General features: G+C 34.1%; 2 protein-coding genes across 2 annotated transcripts in view; both read right to left on the reverse strand.

Moving 5' to 3' along the window:
• Positions 1 to 2,083: 2,083 nt before the first annotated feature.
• Positions 2,084 to 24,603, reverse strand: part of LOC145680794 (kielin/chordin-like protein) — a 222,949-nt gene continuing 200,429 nt past the window's right edge. Inside the window, exons 9-11 of the mRNA XM_081751833.1 lie at positions 14,658 to 14,768; positions 7,217 to 7,397; positions 2,084 to 2,295 (exon numbers count right to left, since the gene is read on the reverse strand). Of these exons, the coding sequence (XP_081607959.1) occupies positions 2,099 to 2,295; positions 7,217 to 7,397; positions 14,658 to 14,768 (489 nt within the window). The 3' untranslated portion in view covers positions 2,084 to 2,098. The remainder of the gene's footprint in view (positions 2,296 to 7,216; positions 7,398 to 14,657; positions 14,769 to 24,603) is intronic.
• Positions 18,416 to 24,603, reverse strand: part of LOC145681322 (mucin-2-like) — an 83,119-nt gene continuing 76,931 nt past the window's right edge. The window contains exon 8 of the mRNA XM_081752981.1: positions 18,416 to 18,874. Coding sequence (XP_081609107.1) covers positions 18,416 to 18,874 — 459 coding nt within the window. The remainder of the gene's footprint in view (positions 18,875 to 24,603) is intronic.

The following is a 24,603-nucleotide window of genomic DNA, read 5'->3' on the forward strand; positions in this document are numbered from 1 at the left end:
CATTGACAAAAGGTACTCACATGACCGCTATATACAGACATGCTCTTAGGTAGGTCAGAGATTGGGAAAGTAGACGATTTTTAATAATAATAATAATAATAATAATAATAATAATAATAATAATAATAATAATAATAATAATAATAATAATAATAATAATAATAATTGTTATTATTATTATTATTGTTATTATTATTATTATTATTATTATTATTATTATTATAACAATTAGGTTTACAACTAAGGTCCCATCTCTTTATCTTGTATGAGAGGCCCGGTAGTCAGCTAAGCCATTGGTGTTCCCTATTCTGTGTTTCTCTCTCTTTCTGTGTCGTGTGGATGTTTGTTTTGGGGTGTTAGGCTTTTATATTAAACCTTTACATTATATAATCTTTTTCTTTTTTACGAGATTTTCTTTTGGAAAAGGAAAGAAACTGCTTTCCTCTTATGTGTGTTTCTTACCATTCACCTTGTTTGAACTGCTTAGGTAAGATGATTTTGTAACTTTTATGTCATCCATTGCCATCACGATAATAAAATGGTAAGTCTTAACAGTTTATTTTATTCTCTTATTTGCAGTTTGCCACACTGATATATTTGTAACAAAATTGAGGTTTGGTCCAACGCCTTTCGAATGTGCAACCAACCCAAGCGCTGAGCTTTTTGGGTTGCCTGCTATTGCAGGAAACGGAGAATTGCAGGTGGTAATGCACTTTTGGAGTCGTGTATACAATGTAGTTATATTGACATTGCTCTCTGTGATACTTCAAATCTGAGGATAAACGTTTCTATGGTAGGCATGGTAAGCCTGAACACTGAACACGGTAGGGCAATTATTCACAGAAACGTATAAACTTAAAAGGTTTCATTATAGGATATGCAATATGTTTCAAGGGATTTATTTTTAGTACTTGATTTTTGTCATAATGTGCATGACAATACGCATGTCGGGTTTGGAGCTTGCTTTCCAAATGCGATATATATACGTATATAAATTACTGCCGTTTCCAAATTTCTAAAGAAAAATGTAGAGGAAAAACAATATAATTTTGGTATTAGTTCCGTAAATACGTTGTTTGTGACTACAATTAAAAATATATTGTTGTCATGTTTTGATGTAGTAAACTATAAGAGTTTCTTTTAATATACGCACATAAAAAATCACTAAGAAATTGTTGACACTACAAGGCTGATAATTTCCAAAAGTTAATCATTTGGTCATATGATACTTGCAAAAAGTTGTTTCTAAATATACGCAGAAACTAACACTGTTATCTAAATCAAGATGACCAGAACTTTTACTTTCAAAAACGGGACGCATACGAATCGGCGACGGTCGAGGGGGAGTGACTTCCACATTGCATTTTGAAACTCAGCAGTGTTTTCAATTTAGAAAATACACAAGTAAGAAAGATAACACAGCGTTTCTAACTTAAGTACAAACCAACAATACTTTTAACTACTTGAACACTCAGAATTCCAAGTCAATTTCCACTTGAACCACAGAACGCTCAATTCCCATTTGAACATTCAGAAGTTCTAGGCACGGCTTAACCTTCCCTATGAGTGTCGGTACGGAAGAGTGTAGAATTTGCATTGACCATTTATATTTTGAATAATAATTACTTGATACCTGGGTCATTTTTGCTTAAAAACGGGACAATTAGGCGTCCCGTTTGAGAATCAGAAAAAACGGGACAACGGTTGAAAATAAGGGACTGTCCCGGCTAAAATGGGACGTCTGGCCACCTTGATCTAAATAATAAACATATAAATAAAATCAGTGTATTGCGTTGGACTTACCAGCCTCTGAACTACTGGTTCAGCTATCAAATAGGACTTAAATTAAAACTATCAAATTTTAATTTAGCATTTTATTCACATTTTAAAGTACATATTTAAAAAAAATAATAGAAAATACATTTCTTTTACATAAAACACTAAATCTTCATAGCACTGATAGGGCATTATGCAAATATTCATAAAATTGAAATAGCAGACTAATCGTACTTGTTTCACAATAATTATAAAACGAACGAAACTAGTTGACTCATTTATGAAACCATAATACTTTCATAAGAGCATCTTTCATTGCCGATTAAGGACAATAAGTAGGATCGATACATTGTCCTTTGTTGAGTACTTGTCCATCAGGACACTGACACGATGGTATACATGAGTTGAGACACTGGTCAGTTTCAGCCAGATTTGGTGCATCCCTATTGCTGCAGGTTATTGGCATTGGAGATCCGCATTCTTGAAACTCTAGGCCGGTTCCAGCGGGACATTCGATATCTGAAAGGAAAATAATAAATTTTAAAAATTAAATAAAAAAAAAACACATTAAATGTTTGAATAAAAAAATTCTCAATCTGCACAATGGACTAATTTTTCGTTGAGTAATGAACGTAATATTCAATAATAATACAATAATACGTATATATGTGTGTGTGTGTGGTCATCACATTTTCCCATACAAAGAAGTCACCTACAGTCACCAAATTTTGTATATGGATAGATATTCACAAGATATAACCGCGTAGGAAGCCACTTTTTCTATTTTTGCTTGTTTAGGCCTCAAAATTTATGTACGCTTCTGGTTGATTTAAAAATCCCATGTCGTAATCGTTGGTGGACCACCGATGGACGACTAGCGACATCTCGCCAAAACTTGGTGACTGCAGTTACAATCCGCATTGGCCCACTTCCGTTTTGAAAATTATACCACCAGCGTCAGAGACGCGACGAAACGCCAATGAACCACAAAGTTATTCCTCAAAAACATGTTAAATTGCCTATATGCGTGATTTCTTTACATCGAGGCGAATCTTAAAAAATAAACACTTAAAAAGTACGGCGGGGTGGGCACGAACCACCAACCTTATGATTACTAGGCACGTTTTCTTCCAACTTTGCCATAGAAGCGATGAGCGAAACCTTGCTTGTAGAGGGATAAGTCGTTGAGTGCTTTTCAATTTGGCCGATCGAAGTGCTCTTTAACCGTACATATTCGACGATAACCGTTTGGAATTAGAGAAAATGTGTTCTTCTGGTGATTGTGTAATAAAATGACGCACGTCTATTTACTTTATTTCATAGTTCTCCCATATTCACTTTCTAATGATCGGCGTCAGTTACCATTTGAATTCATACAATTATACGTACTCATCTCAATATCTTTCATTTCATGATTTAGTAATAGGGGTTACTATTGATCCTCGAAGCTCACTTTAGGAACAATCCGTCAGAAAAAAAATAATAATAACCACATGCACATGACTGGCGATAGTTCGTGTTGGTCCATTCGCGATTTTCAGAAACGAATCAAAGGAGCGTGGACCAATATGAAGTCCTCGCTACTACGCGGTGGTAACTTCAACACCCCTATTCTAGATATCTATTTCGACTCGACGAAACCCTGTAGCCAGTGGCACACCATCGGCAATCCTTCGACACGTCGCCATATCGATGATCTATATCTACCTTCAAGGAGGCCACTAGGTGTTGGCAACGTTTATGGTATGGGGAACGCCTTGCATATATGTAACTCACTTGATTTATGTGTTATGCAGTTTTACATAACAGGAGACGATAAAACTATTGATTTGTTAGCTACTTCACTGATGTTGATGTGGTTATTACAGAAGATCTTGCTGTTCGTTATTTATTTATTTCAACAGTTTCTTAAGTTTTATATATTTTGCAAAACCCTTATTATTCCCGACCGAAGAACAAGCATTTTAGTTAGTGTGCTATAAAATGGGATTGCAATGATTCGAATCTATTACACTTTTAAAATCAGTATTGAGGATATGAGGTCTGCTATTTAAAGACAGATCTTCACTATTGTTAGGGCTTATATGCGAGGCAGGTATCCCTACCGGGAAGCCAACTATTGGCCACTCACACAGAAATCATGCGTATTAACCATTCATTAACGAGAATACACAAAACGTACTATTGGAGTCCGAATAGTAATGAAAATGAACATACAATGTAGCATTGTGTAGCTATAATCAGCTAGAGATATATATATTCTGAACGCATTATTCTTCGATGAAAGTATTAACAATACCAGTACTTGCAGCTATCAATTTTGAATGAACTTTTAAGTAATTAGCCCTCTTACTAGAAATTAGATTTTCAATCAATTATTTGTAACCCTCTTTACATAAATGTCCAACGGCAATGGTGGAATCAAACGAAATGAAATTTCTTACTAAGCATTCATATTCATCTTCTTTAGGCAAAACGCGATGGATGATTACTGAAACTGAATGAGTATATAAGACGGTACAATGACAATTGCTCATCATATAAGACGGTAGAATTGTTCATCATAAACTCGCTTGACCTTAGATCTAACCAGTTACCTGTCGTATCAAGCGTGAACGCTTTACTATTGAGTCAGTTTTGCTTCACAAAAGAACACCACATTCGATAAGTTGGCCTAAAACGAAAAGTTTGAATTTGGATTTTGTAGTCCTATCTGAAATTGAAGATGAACTTACTTTCCATAACAACAAAGATCGACCTAGGTTAAGTGTAAAACTTAAATCTTATAAAATCATCAAGACTAGCCATGACAAAGAAATTGATAGCTGCAAGGAGTATGGTGAAATCTTCTAGGATAAATAATTTGATTTCATTTTCAAATTAGCGCCCCTTTGAGTAGCGAGGTTATATAAGACATGAACTTACAGCTTAACGTATGACCCGAACCACTTGAGGTTCCACCAAAAATCGATAAGAAGATATTGTATAGCCTTACGTGTAAAATAAAATATTTTAGAAATTAATGTTTCGGAAATATGGAAAGTGTGTTAACCTTGAGAGAGTGACTTTAAAATTTCTCTTATGTATCAAAGAGGAAGACGAATATTGCAACAGAGTGTAGAATATCAAAGTGTAATTAATATTATTGGTAAAATTTGTGTCTTCTTTCTATTTATTGAAATTCGTTGATTTTTGTTGTGTTGAAATCAAAAAGAGAGCTGTGCTCCGATGGAGCCACTTACATTTGTCACATGTTTCGTAAGTTTTGTAAATTTATTATTGCTATTTCCTGCTGCTTTATCCTTGTTTCGAATCACTTATATTAAATTGGAGCAGTATTTATTACTTCCTGGATTTTCCTAAAGAACTGCGAAACTTCAACTTCAAAAGAACGGTCGCTATCATATGAAAATATAGGTTGATAATTTAAACAGTTTTTTAAGTTTTTTTGTTTGAAGGTTTCAAGTATGTATTGTTTAGTTACTGTCAAATAATAGTTTTAAAAAAGTAAAATTTTGCATAATAACAAGGATATAGAAATAGTCAGCTTAAGACAAGATGTATGCTACTAATTACTAGTTTTGTTGATTTGGATATTCTTGTTACGTCACTTAAGAAATGTGTAATTATGTTGGGAGAGAATGCTTTAGGTAGAAGATTGTATGTGGAAATACAAATAAAGCTTATGCACTGGACTTCATCTTTGTAAAATAAGTTACGTATGAGCGAACTTCTCAAGAAGAAAAAAGATCAGTACAAACTACATCTACACTGGGACAGTTTTTCCCGGAGACAATACTGTTTATGATAGTGAAGGTATTTATGCCGACAAAATTCACAGATCCAGTATTTGCAGTCTGCACAAGCTAAGAAATTGTTTTCCCTAATCATTACTAGAACATATGTTGGTATCTGTAGGTGTGTTCTATAACACCGCGGATACTATGTTAATTAAAGATTGGAAGCATTGAACAGACGTGAATGAAGACGCGCCTTAAGTAGACAAGACCGGGGCACGTTTTCTATAGGGGCACGTTTTCCAACTGCCTTAGGTTCTGAAAGAATCTGGTAGATCGCTCCTGCGGGTGGACTGGCAGAAGCAGCAATGCTTGGCACGGCATCTACGCAAGTTTCAGTTGAGTAGCTGTGTTGACATAGGCAGGAGACCTTGTGAAATCATTTTTTCGAAAATGAGTAAAGTATCAGGTCTGCATTAAAACTTAAAATAAATGTACTAGTGTTAAACGTACTGCTTTGACATTGCGTGTACTAAAGATGGTGTTCTTCCTTTCCGTAATGATTTGTTTGTTTTGCAAATAATATACACCATTACTCGTCAAGGTTATGTTGAAGTTCAAAAATGGCGATGGGGCAGGTTTTCCAACATACGGGGCACGTTTTCCAATATTTTTCCGGTCTCAGTCAGTCTCTCTAATTTTAGTAGGACTATAACAAATGCATGTAGGGCCTACTGTGTAAAGAAATCTCCGAAATAACAAAGTATGGTACACAATACGTAGCCCGTGACCAGGCACGCAGCAAGGGGTAACGTAAAAAAAGCTAATGTTATTCTCTGCTGACATTTTTTTTGTTGCAAAAATAACGTCCGAACAACCCCCTCGAAATATCGAAGCGGCTATGGCCCTCTCCCTCCCCCCCAAAACAATGCTGAATACATTCTTGCCATTAAATATATAGTCTATTGTGTAAAAAACTTTAATTCGAGTGATGAAGATGATGAAGATTGTTTATGCATTTATTGAACCTTTCTCCAACTCTCAGGCAAAGAAGTGGGTCAGGTACACAAAATGCAACAACTGGGCACACGAAAACTGTACAAAGGGAAATGTTGTATTTTTTGTTCGCGTTTATTGTGATTCAGACAATGATGACTTTTGTTATATTGTTGATTAGTCCTACCATAATCTCACTTCTCTATACTGTCTAAGCAATAAACAAAAGGTACATTTTCAGTAAAAGCAACGATTTACTACCTGTGTTGTAGCATGTGAATTAGTTGGAACACTTGCTCCTGTATAGTTTTAGTAGGTTGGCCAACTTGCCCCGCATACGGGGCACATTTTCCAACGTCACATGAACACACTTAACCATTGGTAGTGAAACTCAATATTCATTTTGTGGAAAAATACCTGTTCCACTTCGTTCATAAAGATATAAGGAAGAAAATGATATCCTGTTCACCTCTAAATAGGTTTCCGATAAAATACCATACGTGCAATTAAAAAAGTTGGCAAATGTGCCCCGGTGTTCCCTACTACGTACTTAATGTGAAAAAGAGGTTAAATCAAAACTACAGTAACATATTTCCAACAGTTGTAACCTAAAGATACAGCAAATATTATTTATCCTAATGCTTCCAACACATCAGATTTTTTACTATTAGGAACAAACATATTAATGATTTTACATTTGTACATACCGCAAAGGGAATTATATGTCCATGGTAGTACAACTCCTTCATTTTGGCAATTTTGTGCATACGTTGCTATCGAATCGCATAGGCATCTATCGCTCGGTTTGCATACACACATGTCATACACGCATGCATCCATATAGTTGTCCACTGGTAATACCAGATTACATGGTTGGAAAAGAATGCCCTAGCGAATATCAAAATAATAATATTAATAATAATAATAATAATAATAATAATAATAATAATAATAATAATAATAATAATAATAATAATAATAATAAATAATTATTTTGTAGTTTACTTACGTACAAAACATAAAATATAAATAAATAAAAACGTATTTCATTAATAGTAAGTTATAATGTAACAGATTTTTCATCGACAATGAAGCGCGAAAATTTAATATTCAAATATAAATGTTTTGCACTTGGCACGATTTCTGTCTTCCCGTCGACTTGGGTTTAATTTGTTACTTTTACGCCTCAGTATTTAAATTTACTTACAAAGGGTTAGTTAATCTTCGTTGTTATTATTGAGAATGGAACGCCATATCGACGTGTCGTAACGTACTTACAAGGAAGGGTCACGCAATGGCTCCGCTGAGATCCAAACGAGACAATTGTGTTTGCGTTTGATATGTTATAACTAGACGAAACCCAAAGTTATACGTGCCACCGGGCGGAATGTCATGAGTTACAACAAATTTTGTACTTAAAAGCTACAAAGCTGGCAGAATAGTTTGAACCGAGTCATTTGTTTGGAAACGGTTGGGTAAATGGAAAACTTGGACAATACGTATCCCATCATTTTCAAGGACACATTTTTCGTATAAAAAAAGTTTGCCCCAGGGTCCCAGATGGAGTCTAACTCAAAACTTTAAATGGCAAGGGGGGTTAAGTAGCACATCATTTGAAAGCTGTTATAAAATTAAAGAAAATGTAGCAAGTCTTGACTCTCTACGACAACACTGTGCAAAGTGGTGGGTCAAAATGTAAACAAAAACTTAATTGAAAACTCCATGGTCACCCCTATAAATCGGAAACGGTGAGACAAATGTGAAAATAGGAAAGAGAGTGTGACATTAGTTTCAAAGTAGAACAATTTAAGTTAAAACGTCTTGTTCCTGGGTTCCCACAGGGTCCCAGGTGGGGTCCAACTAAAAAGTTTCAAATGGCAAGAGGGGTTAAGTAGCTGATCGTTTGCAAGATCTTGCTAAATGAAAGTAGATGGAGCAAGTCTCGACTTTCTACGACAACCCTGGCCAAAATTGCGGCGGGTCAAAATGTAAACAAAAGCTTAATTGAAAAACTATAGCCACCTTGAATCCAAGATGGCCGCTTAAAACCTATCTCATTCATAACATTACAAATCTAAATCTCTATTTTTCTCTATTATGTATTTAGAAACAATAGGGAGACTAAAGAACAATTGAATTTCGATTCGCTTCAACTATTATTTTATTCGGTAAGAGCACGTTCGGTATATGTTTTGTTCTTAATGCACGTTCGTCACGGTTCTCTCGACACATTTACTTGAATATAACGACTATGCGATGAACTCACAACTCTGACTTCCTACTCATACTGATAAACAAAAGTTGAATCCCTTCGGGTATTTTTCTAATTTTGTCATACGTAGTTCATGCAATAAGGACTTGCTGCACCAGTAGCTTGGGGGCTCTATTGTAACGTATTCGTGATGGTTACATTTGTATGTCATTCGTTGGTTTGATCGCAATACCTCAAGCAATACCAAATATACAAAAAAAAAAAAAAAAAAAAAAAAAATCATTTGCAAGATTGGCGAGTAGTACCAAACCATGTGTAAGTCATTTCAGTTCATCGGCTGCGTCAAACTTTGTTGGTTTGGTCACAGTATTTCAATATATAAACTCATTTTTTACACTGGCAGCCATATTGGATTACAGATTATACAGATATCTTTGATATTTTGTGGTATTTACTATTAACCATAAACGTAAATACCACATTTTGCTTCTCCAACACCATTGGTGTGAGCTGAACATGCGTTCGATACATAGTGCAGCATTTTGTACTCATGATGTCACGTTTTTCAACATTTCGCATATTTTCGTCACCTACTAACCAACATTAGCGCCAAATTTGGTTTTCCTAGGTTCAGCAGTTTGGTATGCTTACCTTTTCGATATAGGTTTTAAGCGGCCATCTTGGATTCAAGGTGGCCATAGATTTTCAACTAAGCTTTTGTTTACATTTTGACTTGCCGCAATTTTGGATAGGGTTGTCGTAGAAAGTCGAGACACCACACTTGGGACCATGTGAGGACCCTGGGACAAGACTTTTCACTTGTACTTTGAAAATAATACCACACTTTCTTTCCTGTTTTCACATTTGTCTCACCGTTTCCGATTTATAGAATGACCCTGGACTTCTCAACTAAGTTTTTGTTTACACTTTTTTGACCCGTCGCCATTTTGCACAGGGTTGTTGTAGAGAGTCGACACTTGCTGCATTTTCTTTCATTTTACAACAGCTTTCAAATGATGTGCCATTTAACCCCCTTGCTATTTGAACATTTTGAGTTGAACCTCGTCTGGGACTCTGTTGGGGACCCTGGGATAAGGTTTTTTAACCCAAAAAGTTGAAAATGATGGGATACGTGTTGGATACGGATACGAGTTTTACACTTACCCAACCGTTTCCGAACAAATAACTCGGTTCAAACTATTCTGCTAGATAATTTTCTGTAGTTCTTACATTACAAAATATGTTGTAACTCACGATATTCCGCCCGGTGGCACGTATAACTTTGGGATTCATATAGTCAAATGCAAACACAATTGTCTTGTTCGGATCTCAGCGGAGCCACTGCGTGACACTTCCTAGTTAGTTTTATCTACTTTTATCTTTAAACGAATTTATTTGCCAATTTCAAGAATAACACTCCATTTTGTTACACTCACCTTTGTAGTGTTTTACCAAATATATACAAATCTTATACCAAATATATGCATATCTTCTATACAAATGCATGCACGCGATTAATATCTCTAGTTGAGTCGGGAAAGAATCATTTCGCCAGATTTCTCTTTTCCCAACGTTTTTACGGTTGGTGGAAGGTTATCAGTCAGAGCGCTGTGCTGCGTATTTCAATATTCACTTTCTTTGTATATCACTATATTCCCCAACTCATTGAAGTTTAGAGTGCATTTGTCTAACACGTAAGATATCGTTCAAATCTGGTAGAATGTTTCTGTTTTCATATTGTACTGGATATGTAGAAACAAAGTTATCTCTTACTATTGTAATTTGTTTGTGTGCTTACAATATTTAGAATTTAAAATCCTCATACTAACCTAATTACCTTTTTCATCCTTGCATTTATGTTCTGAAAATGACAGGGCATGTTATTCCCTCCCTGATACATTCTGTGATTTTGTTCGTTGACTTTCACAGTATGGCATTCCCATGTTCAAGTAACACACGTTTTATTTTTCTTTATAAGGTCATTTTTTTTTTTTTTACTTAATCTACACTCTCCAAAACGTAATGACTCTATTCATGGCTTTACATCATACTATTTCGATATTTTAAGTCTTCCATACTCTCTTTCTGTCTCTCTCCTCTCTCTCTCTCTCTAGCTTCCATGTTTTTCCCACATTACCAACTTCTTACCACATCTTTAAACCAATCGATCATACCAGATGCCTTTGATGTTCGTATATCTCTGTTCATCTGACAAAACTTGATAAATTTGTAATCTTGTAAAGCGGGCAAGTAAGTTGATATTGATTTGTTAACACTTAGACTTAACCATCATATTTTGGACTAAGAAAAATTGACAATATCATTTTCATCTCTTTTTTTCTTATCGATAGTCGGGGATATTCCTTCTGCCTTTATATTTCTTTTGGTGTATATTTCTGCGTCAAGTGTCAAACATTTGTGCTTCCTATGCGCATGGTCCATGATACAGTTACTGACAAAGAATAGGACGTATGCCTGAATAGTAATTCAAGTCTAGATCAATCTTTATGTAACTTCAACGCTCAGAGGTGATATTAAACGGAAGTCATGAATCAGTAAATCAATATACTATATTTTATTGGAATAGCGTATAATTATTTTCAAAGTTTTCTTTGATTGTTCATACTCAACATATTCCAAGGGAGTTCTTTGCAAATACTTCCACTGTAAAATGTTATTTCTTCTATGAACGCGCACACTTAGAATCACCTCATCGTACTACTACAGTTTAATTTGGATGATCAACTAAATGTCCCTTTATTTATCAATTACAAACTCGACTTTGTAAGCTTTGGCTTTTTAATTTTTCCTTTTTATTTAGAAAATTACTCTGGTGCACAACTATAAGTACTGAATTACCTAATTATTCTATTAAATTAGCATTAAACGTTTCTATATTTGTCACTGAAAGCCTAAAATCCTTATGCTTTAGATAGTAGTCATGTTCAAAATTTCAGAAAATCAGGTCTCTTTGTTTTGTTTCTTGACGTAGAATAATACAAAGAATAATGACGTATCCTTTGTATAAATGAATTTCAGAACATAGTTATCATTTGGATCGATGTAGAATTTTATAATTTCCATTGAAATAGTACTGTAAGGGTGGAAAGGGAGTTGAAATATCTGGGGTTGAGAGGTAAAGAAGTATAAATCATGAGACATTAATTTCACAGAAGAAGCGAAAAAGTGTTTTCAAGACAATATTTTGTTGAATTGCGTCGATTGCTAATTGACGAAAAAATTCTTCACTTCTTGCATTCCAGTTGTCCACATCAAAAAACGTTCTAGTGTCCCTCGTGCTAATGTAAGTAAAGAAAAATATGATAACGCCATTTCGGCCAAAAAGTGATTTAGCATAGTTTACCTCTCAGCCCCAGATATTTATTTCAAATATTTTCTGTAAATCTATTATTAAACTCCCAAGAATGGGTACTTCAACAAGTTGTATTCCTGTACTCGAAATATGTCTTCTAATTTATGTACTTCTTTCACTGATAGATTATTTTTACATTATAAAGTGAGTTAAATTGTTCAGTTATTAACGATCAGAGCAACCAGGATGGTAAATAAAGTATGACTTATGACTTACATTTGATATTTCTTTTGGAGTACATGTAAAGGTAGTGTTTCAACTTCTACTGGTCATTATGCATATACCTCATCAAATTAATAATTGTGTCATGAGGGAGGTCGTAGGGACTTCATACTGGGCTTCGTGGTTATTCTCCGTCTTAGGGACTCCGCGTTGGTTAATTTCATAACTTTTTCCAGTAAGAAGAATATATACTTGAGTTTTCCCCTTAAAAGTCCTGGCATTGCTTAAGAGCACAAATATAACTATGGGTGAATGAAATATTTAAACATTCTAACATTAAATATTAATCTGTACTATTCATATGAACCCAGTATTACACTTCGAAATTGAGCCATTTTAGTAACATATAAATAAGTAAATTGTGAACACGTTGCATTGCATTGTCTCTCTTTAGAAGATAATATGGGCTTCCTGTGGTAGAACTACGAATGTTTTCCTCTTTGTACACTAACAACATCGTGCTCAGATATTATTAGATTACACGCCAGAGGACACAGCTAAAATATATCAACAAATGTTTGTTTTCTATTGGCCAAAACTAGAAAATGTCAACAGTTTTATCTTGCATTGATCGAATGACTACCCAGGGTACTCAAAAGATCTCTTGTTAGCTCATATAGGACTACGTGAAACAATTAGTCAAGTACAGACATTGACTCCCTAAGAATCTTACTAAACTTTGTTAATAGTTCGTAGAGTAAATTAAACTTGCGATGAAGATAATCAAGACTTATATGGTCGATCTTAAGACGAATTGGTTGTATCATTCGCTGCAAGGAAAGCTCAATTATGTATTATGTATTATGTCATACAGAGATTATATATATAGTAATAAGGAAGGTCATTTAAGAATTAAAAGCTATTTATTAATTTATTTATTGACAAAATAGAGTATCTATCGAATTTCTGAAACTACAGAATTGAAACTCGATATATATACATAAACCTGGTTAAAAGTCCTGAACCTTGAGTGGCAAAAAAAAAAAAAAAAAAAAAAAAAAAAAAAAAAAAAAAACTGCTCCAAGAGAGGGAAATTGGACAATTCTCATAATGCTAAAATTTCCGATTCTTTATTCGGAAAATCCCCAATTTGAGGATTCGCTTAACTTAGAGGTGTGTAATCCGTTAATTAAAAAATTAGAAAATTAGAGAATTAGTTAGAGAATCTTTTAGCATTTACAAGAGTAGCTCACATAAGTGGGGATAAACAGAACTATTCTAATGTATTTCAGGTTTTAATGCATTAACTCTATGGCCTATGGAGCTCGAAGGTTCAATCTTGCGTTCGCAAAATATCTCCACTGACTTCTACTCTTAGCGAATTGCATCCAGCTTCTACTTTGTATTCCTATTTCTGCGAAATCCATCCTAACATTGTCCTCCCATCTGCGCCTAGGTCTTCTTAATGATCATTTACCGATAGTACTTTCAATTAAATCTTCGAAAGCGTTTCTATTGTCTTCCAATCTGGTTACCTGGCCTGCCCACCTGAGCCCCCTAGATTTGGTGATCCTAAAATTTCATAAACGATATAAATTATGTAGTCCACATTCCCGTTTCTCTTGACCGAATATTCTTCTCATGATCTTGTTCTCAAACACTTTCAGTCTAAATTTTTCCCTCAGAGTAAACTACCACATTTCACAACCATACAGAACAACATGCATGATTATTGTTTTATATATTTTAAACTTCGAATTCTTCGACAGAAGTCGCGATGCCAAGAGATTTTTAACTGAACAATAACACGAATTCAAATTTCCAGTTTTACATTGATTAAACTTGATTGTTCCTGTGTGAAGAGCAGGTATTTCTGCTAATATTGAAGAAAATTATTTTTCCAAACGTACATATTTCAGGAAATGATAAGATTTTACCCCCAGTCTAGATTTTACGTAGGCATTGTAGACTATGGAAATATTATCTATAACATAAAATAAGTCATAATTTTAGCTATTTATAGCGTAGCGTTAATTTATGAAACAATAATATTCACAATCCTCGTATATAAAACTTCAGGCATTACAACTCCCAGAGATCGAATACAAAGTTTACGTCTTAAATTTACGCAAATCTCAGAATTATCCTGGGAAATTGTAAACTTAGAGTACTTTAAATTGAAATACATAAGATGCTTTCGCTCACTTAATTCCAACAAGCCCTCAAATTTTAAAACTAATCAACGGATATAGAGTGCCAACAATGAGGTATATATGTGAATTCAACATTAAATTTAAGAAATGTGTCAATCTAAAATCTAAAAATATTTAGACGGTAAGTTAGGTGGATGATATATCTTTACAAAATTACAACATTCAAAGTCATTAAATAATGTATTTACCTTCAAGATAGAACATTTACGTTCAGCTTCTTTACGTGCGGCTGAATTAGCGTCGTTGCATGCTTCCACTTCATTTGCATTCGTACAATGGGGAGGCTGGCCATGAGGTGTCTGAAATGAACAACATAACATCAGATTTTACAAAGAAATTAAATATGTAGATGGAGGGGACAATTGCATAAACCACAATTTGTATCATTCTCCTTATTCTTAATTTTCTTCTAAGAATGCTAATATAGACATATGGAATATTCAGAGCACAAGGAAATAATTTCAATTTTACAAACGTTGTGAGAGAAAGATAGATAAAATTTGTGCAGTACGGTTAACTACATGGAAACACCTTTCTTACATTATGAGAGTTGTCTTAACAATCTTTAAGATCTGAAACGGACATCAGGTAGAACTCTTAAAAATGGAATATGTCCAAATTGACCAAAAGTGAACTTGGTTCCCTTTTGCACTGCACGCGTCACACGAATGTTATTGTATAAATTTAATATACAATAGTAATAATAAGAAATAACAATAATAATAAAACAAAGATGTTACATTTTAGAATATGTATGACATTTGTTCAACAAACTTTCGCCTGAGGAGTAGGGGCAACGAAAATGGAAAAGGGTTCTCCAACGATCTTATTTTATCTTCGACTTCAGTATGTTTATAAATCTATCACCTTTTGCTTTAAAGTAACAAATCGTTGCTGACCTAGTTTGTTACTTTGTTATAAAATTTGTGATGAAAGAAATACACGCAAACAGCAAGAAAACTTTGAGTCAGTTGGCGCGTGAGTGCTTGGCTTTCGGCTTTCCACGCTTGCTCTTTCAACGCGTGCTTTCATACAATCTGCCTTTTGTTATACTTGGAAGCGATGCTTTAGACCCTTCGCAGAGTATCATAGTATCACTGGCTATTCATTGGCTATTGGCTTGCCGTAAGTGTTTTACGCTTGCGGCAAGCTTGAATGGAACACTGAATTTAAGGTTGCTCCCATGTAACTTCGTTACTAGAAGCCAGCTTGCGGCATCCTTGCAGGCTTTCCAATCAAGCCCAATGCAAGCTTACAGCAAGCTATTTTTAAGTTGTCTCTGGTACTAGGGCGTGTTTCAATACCTAACGTATGTGGAGTGAGGAGAGAGAGCTACGATAAAACAGTACGTAGAGAGAAAGAACAAGAGCAAAAGAGGCAGTCAGGTCTGTCTCTAATAATACGTTATTTAAACGTAAAGGCAGAGGAAGCAGAGGGTAAAACTACGTAAAACAAACGGAACTTATCGTGAATAAACTTAGCTTTCAAAGACGTTTACCCGCTTGATCTGATAGCGCATCTCCTTTTAAATTCGCTCAACTGCAGAATTCTGGTCCACTCTATTATTATTATCATATTATTATTATTACTATTATTATTATTATTATTATTATTATTATTATTATTATTATTATTATTATTTATTTATTTATTTATTTGAAAAGATAGAGATCAATTTTATATTGCTACGATTAAAATTTTCTAGCAAAATACCTTATTAGAATGCGCAGTCATCCATGCCTTTATAACCGTCTCCGTTAACCTCAGTGCATATACGTTCAACATTAAAAAAAAAAAAAATGTACTGCTTAACACAAGAACTTGCTACCAATGACATTATACAACTCGCACATTTGTTTCAACAGTTTGTGTGTTTCCAATGCTTCAATGAAAAGCGGCGAACAAATTTCAAAGAAGATACTCCATTTTGAGCAAGCGGGTAAACCGTCTTTAGAAACTAAACTCATGGTACAGAATAAACATTGGTATATATTTTTATTTTCATAAATTTTATAACGAAAGAACATACCATGTCAGCAGTGATATCTTACTCTATGACAGTGATGGCCAACTTATAAATGTACTACTGTACGTGCTGACTAGAACAAGAGGATATACACGTATGAAGGTCATTTTCCATTTTCGTTTCCGTTGTCAGGAGGCGAGGGTTTCCTGAGATACATTTTCTAAACTTATTTTTTCTATGTCATCTTCTGCGTACCCTGATTCTTGTGGAAGCTAATTAGGACCCCTATACAGTGGGACATAAAGGGCCCAGGCGGGGATTAATCATGGTTGCTTCTCTCTCTCTCCACATACACACTCACACACACACACACACACACACACACACACACATATATATATATATATATATATATATATATATATATATATATATATATATATATATATATATATATATATATATATATACGTGATTATAATATTATATAATATTTTGATAATTGTACAAATTAACACACACGAAAGATGTTTTGTAAATCCAAAAGAAAGCTAATTTCCTTTCAAATTAGTTCTAGGAGAATCCGTAAATGGCAGCACCTCTCTCAACATTTTAACTATAGTTTGAGAGAGTAAGCCGAGAAATGACTTTAGCTGTTACGTCAGCTCATTTTTGCCAATTTGGGGGAAAAGTCGCTAAATCTAGAGGATTCGACTTCCGGATAGCGACAAAAAATATTTTTTTCCGATTAGCGACTTGTTTGGTGATTTTTGAATGACGATTTAGCGACATACTTACAAATCTAGCGACTTTTATGCTATGAGCAAGTTGTCCTGTAATCAAGTACTATTGGCTCGAATCAGTTCAGATAAATGTTTATTTTAGTTTTCTTTTTTTTAATAAGCGCAGTTGTCGATGAGCTCGGAAAGTAGATAGCATTTATATTCTTATTCTTGCTTTGGTTGCTGTTATCTCTTGCCCTCTGATGGCCCTCCAGCCTTTACTTAGTTTGCAGACCTTCCGTTTAGGGACACAAATAATACATTACTGATAGCAAGCTGATTATCTGTAGAAGATTGTGTAAAAGTGAAGGAGATGTAAGTTTTTTTCTTTGTGGATTTTATTTTTGTTCGTTCTTCTAAACTCATTTTTAAATTCGTTGAATTGAAATTGATCATAAAGTAAATAATATAAATTGTATTAAAAGTGAAATTATTGTTCGTTGCATATGATTCTTTTATTTAGGTTTTAGTAGCGTAAATAGTAGGCTACTATGGCTTGAATTGATCCCATATGTATCTTACACACACACACACACACACACACACACATATATATATATATATATATATATATATATATATATATATATGAAATTTTCTGCTACTTTATTTAACCACTCTTTTTTCCATTGAGTAATAGTAATAGTAGTGGTTACAGATACTGATTGCTTGTTATGACTTGAATAACTTTGTATTCAAGGTATGTTTGAATCAAATTTTATATTTGTTAATTTTAGTTATTTTGTTAAGTTTACGTGTATATTTTTGGTATTGTTGAGAAGAAATAATTATATTTGAAGGAAATTCTTAGTTTTTTCATACTTATGAAGAAAAATCACATTCACGTATAATTTAATTTGGATAGAGATTACTGTTGGAAATTTAACGTTATAAGAGAGAGCTGTTAGTAAGTAACTGGTTTGTTTTGCTAGTTAGGATATTATTTGCTGAAGCATATATTTCGTTACTTTAGCAATAAAACGTTAATGATCGAAAATGTTTGAATTTAGTGTTTTGTTAAATTTTGAAACATTTTACCAACTAAAAGTTACAAACAAAATTATATAAATCTAAGTTGAATTCACCGTCTATCCTACAAGTTCAGTGCAGTACCTTTGTTCTTGAATGATTTTTTTTTCTTATTTACATCAGCTGAGTTCCTTTATGCTTTGTACTTCCAGTCGATTATCTGTGTATTTTACAGTGCTTGTGCCGCTGGGGAAATTCGTGAGTAATCCTTCGTCCTCCAGGCCTGAATCTGCCTATGATTACCTCGTCCGTTATTGAATAGCATGCATATGCTAATATTGATATGAGTAAAGTTAGAAGGACCAAGATGGCGCTGAGACAAATCTGAGGAACTGAGTACGCAGTGTGTCTTTTTCGCCAGTCGGTTATAACAAGTACTTTTGAGTTGATTGTGTGAGACTATGTAAGAAGTTACACAAATAAGGGATTGAAAGTATATAGAGAGAACATTGTATATTCTTACCTTCCAATCGTTTCCAAAGTCGGCATCTGATTTTACAATTGTTCCGTTTGTAATTTGTCTGTCATCGTCCTTGTTGCCATTGAAGTTTCCACACAAGCCCTGCATTTGGTATTTATAAAATCCTGGTACTTCAACATCAACCCTACTTTTACCATTCCATTTTACCTAAGAGAAATACATTCAATTGATTTGTTTATTTTTTTATTACAAGAAATTGAAGACCAATGCATTTGTTTCAGTAATGTTAATAAATTCAATTCATTACAATTTACATTTTTAATATTGTATGTGGAAAAAAAATTAACATTTCATATTTATTGTAGAGATTTTATGTTTGTAAGAATTTGTTGTTTCCAAGGGAACGATATAAAAATACTAACCTTATTACAAAGGACGTTAGAGAAGTAACATCGCTGAAAATTACAACTTAATCGTTATAAACTAAAGGTAAAGAATAAATCCTTACATATACAAATTAGGAAATTACATAAAATTTAAAGATGTTTGACCTAATAGAAACATCTTTGTATCCGTAAAATTTAAAGAAGTTTGATCTATCAGAAACATCTTCGTATCCGTAAAATTTAAAGAAGTTTGGGCTACCAGAAACATCTTCGTATCTGTAAAATTTAAAGAAGTTTGGTGTACCAGAAACATCTTCGTATCCGTAAAATTTAAAGAAGTTTGATATACCGGAAACATCTTCGTATCCGTAAAATTTAAAGAAGTTTGGTGTACCAGCAATATCTTCATATTTGTAAAATTTAAAGAAGTTTGATATACCAGAAACATCGTCGTATCCGTAAAATTCAAAGAAGTTTGTAATACGAGAAACATCTTCGTATCCGTAAAATTTAAAGAAGTTTGATATACCGGAAACATCTTCGTATCCGTAAAATTTAAAGAAGTTTGGTGTACCAGCAATATCTTCATATTTGTAAAATTTAAAGAAGTTTGATATACCAGAAACATCGTCGTATCCGTAAAATTCAAAGAAGTTTGCTCTACCAGAAACATCTTCCTACAGGTAAAATTTAAAGAAGTTTGATCTACCAGAAACATCTTCGTATTCGTAAAATTTAAAGAAGTTTGATATACCAGAAACATCGTCGTATCCGTAAAATTCAAAGAAGTTTGCTCTACCAAAAACATCTTCGTATCCGTAAAATTTAAAGAAGTTTGATCTACCAAAAACATCTTCGTATCCGTAAAATTTAAAGAAGTTTGCTCCACCAAAAACATCTTCGTATCCGTAAAATTTAAAGAAGTTTGATATACCAGAAACATCGTCGTATCCGTAAAATTTAAAGAAGTTTGCTCCACCAAAAACATCTTCGTATCCGTAAACTTTAAAGAAGTTTGATCTACCAGAAACATCTTCGTATTCGTAAAATTTAAAGAAGTTTGATATACCGGAAACATCGTCGTATCCGTAAAATTCAAAGAAGTTTGCATTACCAAAAACATCTACGTATCTGTAAAATTTAAAGAAGTTTGATATACCAGAAACATCTTCGTATTCGTAAAATTTAAAGAAGTTTGATATACCAGAAACATCGTCGTATCCGTAAAATTCAAAGAAGTTTGCTCTACCAAAAACATCTTCGTATCCGTAAAATTTAAAGAAGTTTGATCTACCAAAAACATCTTCGTATCCGTAAAATTTAAAGAAGTTTGCTCCACCAAAAACATCTTCGTATCCGTAAAATTTAAAGAAGTTTGATATACCAGAAACATCGTCGTATCCGTAAAATTTAAAGAAGTTTGCTCCACCAAAAACATCTTCGTATCCGTAAACTTTAAAGAAGTTTGATCTACCAGAAACATCTTCGTATTCGTAAAATTTAAAGAAGTTTGATATACCGGAAACATCGTCGTATCCGTAAAATTCAAAGAAGTTTGCATTACCAAAAACATCTACGTATCTGTAAAATTTAAAGAAGTTTGATCTACCAGAAACATCTTCGTATCCGTAAAATTTAAAGACGTTTGACCTACCAGAAACATCTTCCTATCCGTAAATTTTAAAGGAATCTGATCTCGCAGAAACATGATCTACCAGAAACATCTTCATATATTTACTTCTTTTATCTGTGTGCCCGTACGAGAGAGACAAAATCTCACGAACTACAGTACGGACCACCATCAGTCTTGCCCAGGATATACAGAGTCGACAGGTAAGAATCGAGTTCCTTGATGGATTGAGTCATCCATCGAAAGTGGAAAATGCAACCACTTCCGGTTTTAATATTCTGATTTCTATAGATTGAAAATGGTAATAGTAAGAAATGCTTGCTGCAATCAGTTATGTGTCCTAAAAATAAACTCTAATCTTTCTTCTAAAACCGAAAGTGATAGAAATTTACTGTCATTTCTGGTTTTAGTATTAATTAAGAAAATACCACACCATTAATAAATCTTAAATATAACAAAATCAGTTGTCGTATCAACACTAAAGTTTCTAAGTAGGAAATGTTGGAAAAGGGAGAATGCACTGTCCAGCCCTCAACAAATTCAAACTTCAATTCTCATTACGTACACTATAAAGTACCGATCTACAATGAGACATTGCTACTTCTTTTACCTTACCGTGTATCGAATAAGTTGTACATTTTATCAATGTGATCCCACAAACTGCCACTGTGTCATTTTCCACTGCGATAGTGGAAAAAAAAGGAGAGGCAAATACATAACTTAACCTTTTCAGGACCAACGGCTCAAGGACTGAGCCAGCAGTTCAAACGTCCGTAGCTGGGCTCCTAATTAACGTAGAAAGATGATTTAGGTGTCTATTTCTTTAGGAGGAATGCAGCTTGTAAATGGTGTTCATTACGTCCACATCAGGGTCCCGCAGAGGAATGGTAGGGACAAAAGTTGGATGCTTTTGTCCCCCTCTTTTCCCAGCACTTTCAGGGCAGAAACTCTTCCCCAAAGTAGGTACAAGCATAAAAGGTAGCACCAATAAAGATAAATGAACATACTAATTATTAATACCCTGTGTATGGCCATTGACCTTACGAGGGGTGAATGGGAGGGGTATTGAATTTATCCTTTTATCAGTGTATATTTTTTATAAAAGAAACACAATTCTTGAAAATTGTGGGACGCTGGCAACACTGTTATTTTCGTACGCCTTAAAAATAGTGTCATATGTACGCCAGACATTCGGAACAATCATATAAAAATTAAAAGGCGAAGATACAATAGTAAGGGCGAAAAAAATTCAACACATCGTACCTGCGAGAATCATCCTGTATATAGTGTCATATTGTCATATATATTGCCATCTACCCTGACGTATATATTGTCATATGCAGTATATTGTCATCTACCCTGACGTGTATATTGTCATCTATCCTGACGTACATATTGTCATCTACACTAACGTATATATTGTCATCTACCCTGACGTTGGCAGCACAGCGACGCCCCCTAAGTATCACAGAGACATGAAAAGCTTATGGGACACAGATTCCAACAAGGTAACTGTTGTGCCTCCCATGTCGAACTCGTGGCAGAAGAAGAAGAAAGTCAAAAAGTCGGGAAAAATACACATTTTCGAAGTTTGTGGGGCTCTAGCAACACTGTTATTTGTTGTACGCACGAGAGGTACAAAACTTGCCTCGTTGGAATTTGTGTCTTATTAGCTTTCCAACAAGGTATGACTGATATCTCTATGACAATTTGGGGCGTCTCTAAAGCTGCCAACATCACGGAAGACCAAAATATTTCGAAAAATATATAGATGATGATTTTCTTAGAAAACACGTTCGGAAACTTTTTCTCACTTGGTATTGAACTCTCGCCTTTCGTTTTTACATGATTGTACTCAATGTATGGCCTACACGTGAAAATATTTTTTTCCTGTGTACTACAAGTACAATGTTGCTAGCCTGTCACAAAATTTCCCAAAACAAAAATCTATATTTTTAAAAATTATTATTATTATTATTATTATTATTATTATTATTATTATTATTATTATTATTATTATTATTATTATTATTATTATTATTATTATTCAGGTTTAGAACGCGGGAAACAAAAGTTAGCTAGTTGGAATTTGTCCCACAAGCTTTACAAGGCTCCATGTTCATGTCCCTGTGACAATTAGAAGGGGTACTAGGGGCACCAATGTAAAGGTTTCTAGTGTCTTGAAAAACCCTATCGATCCTGAAAAGGTTAAATGAAAGGAAGAAACGGTGCTTGATGAATAGTTCAAAGGTGGCGTATTTTTGCCAGTATTTCCGGCATAATTTGCTTCTGCTGGGTTCCAAAGAAACGTGCCACATGTGGAGCTTAGAGCGTTTATGTTTTGTGCTCACTTATAAATGCAAGGATACACAGCATAAATAATTCACTGAGTTACCTAATATTTTGTGTTAATAAAAATAAGACCTACAAATATGGATGATACATAGACTCACCAAGTTTAGATGGTGGTACGTGGCATGTGATTATATGCTAGATATCGTTTCTGCCAAATCAGTTTACAAAATGGCGACAACGCGAAAACTTACATCGCTCGATTATGAGTGGTGGTCTGCATGATGTTTCTCTGGTGACAACTCCCTCCCCAGGTTTGAGACATCTTTCTGTGGAGGCATGTCAAGGACACAGTTTATCTAACCCTACTCCCAATGACACTGAAAGACCCCGAACACACCAATTCTACTGGACAAACATTGACCGAAACATGCTATTGAACGTATGGAATGAACTGGATTACCGTTTTGGTGTGTGCCGCATGCCTATCGATGCATATATTGAATATCTGTAGTACCAGTACAGAGAAAAGGTAGGTAAAATGATCATCTACCCTTATGGTGGAAACTGGTTGCACTATTTGTCACATCGCTCATCGCTTGTTTGCCACGTTAAATATCAAAGGTTCTTCTAGTCGCACAGCGAAAGTTGAAACACGAGCTTTTACTGTACTGTAGTATTTCAAAATTGTGGGAATGTAGTATGCAGTTTGCAAAGGATTACACAATTTGTACTGTTTACGAACGAAGGAGTACATTATTACGTAGATGATTCACTAATTGTTGGTAAGTCAGTGCTTTATGATCTTCACTGAACAATAAATCAATTAGTCTTTTCCATGAAATGTCAGGCAGGAACGTTATTTACGATAATGGAAACGATATTGTAAGGCTTACTAGATCATTGTACCTTCGATTAATACCTGTTGTTTAGGGCTCGTTTTAAAAACAACAAGTGAAGGATTGACGTCCGAGAGTTGTAGGCACATAAATTTTATGTAGGTCTGTTCACGCAAGTCCAATTATGTAAGATAGATATAAATTCTAGTAATAGTTCAAAGTTCTTAGTATGTTATTTTAATTTAAACTATGCAGCTGTCAAGAACATCTTCAATATTTTGATTCAAATTATGGCTGTCAAGTTAGACTTTTGATGTAACAATTATATTTTAATTTATTCAGTTATCAAATTACATAATTCTACTTCACTTTACAAATATATAGGGCCTACATTGTTGAAGATTTACCAGATTTTCCCTATTACGTATTTTCGAAGACTAGATCATTTTATCTAACCACTAAGGAAAAATGATCATATTGCCATAGATTCAGAATTAATATCCAATAAGTTGATTGTAAATGTTCAAAGATATATATTATGACCCTAAGAGAACTAATGACTAATCGCACTGACACAACGGCCACAGTCTTGATGATTTGACGTGAGATCCAGAAGTCAATTTGTCTTAAGGGGATCATTCTACCGTCCTTTCCCCTACCAAAAACTTGGCAAGTTTATGTATCATTTTAAGTATCAACATTTTTGTGTGTAATTGTTTTTGTCTAAATACACAGTTGTTTGTAACCCTATGAATCATTTATGGTAACCTTCTATTTTAATGGTAGAAA

This window comes from Thermobia domestica, chromosome 3 (assembly GCF_964235325.1).
Source record: "Thermobia domestica chromosome 3, izTheDome1.hap1.1, whole genome shotgun sequence".
In the NCBI taxonomy this organism is placed as follows: Eukaryota; Metazoa; Arthropoda; class Insecta; order Zygentoma; family Lepismatidae; genus Thermobia; species Thermobia domestica.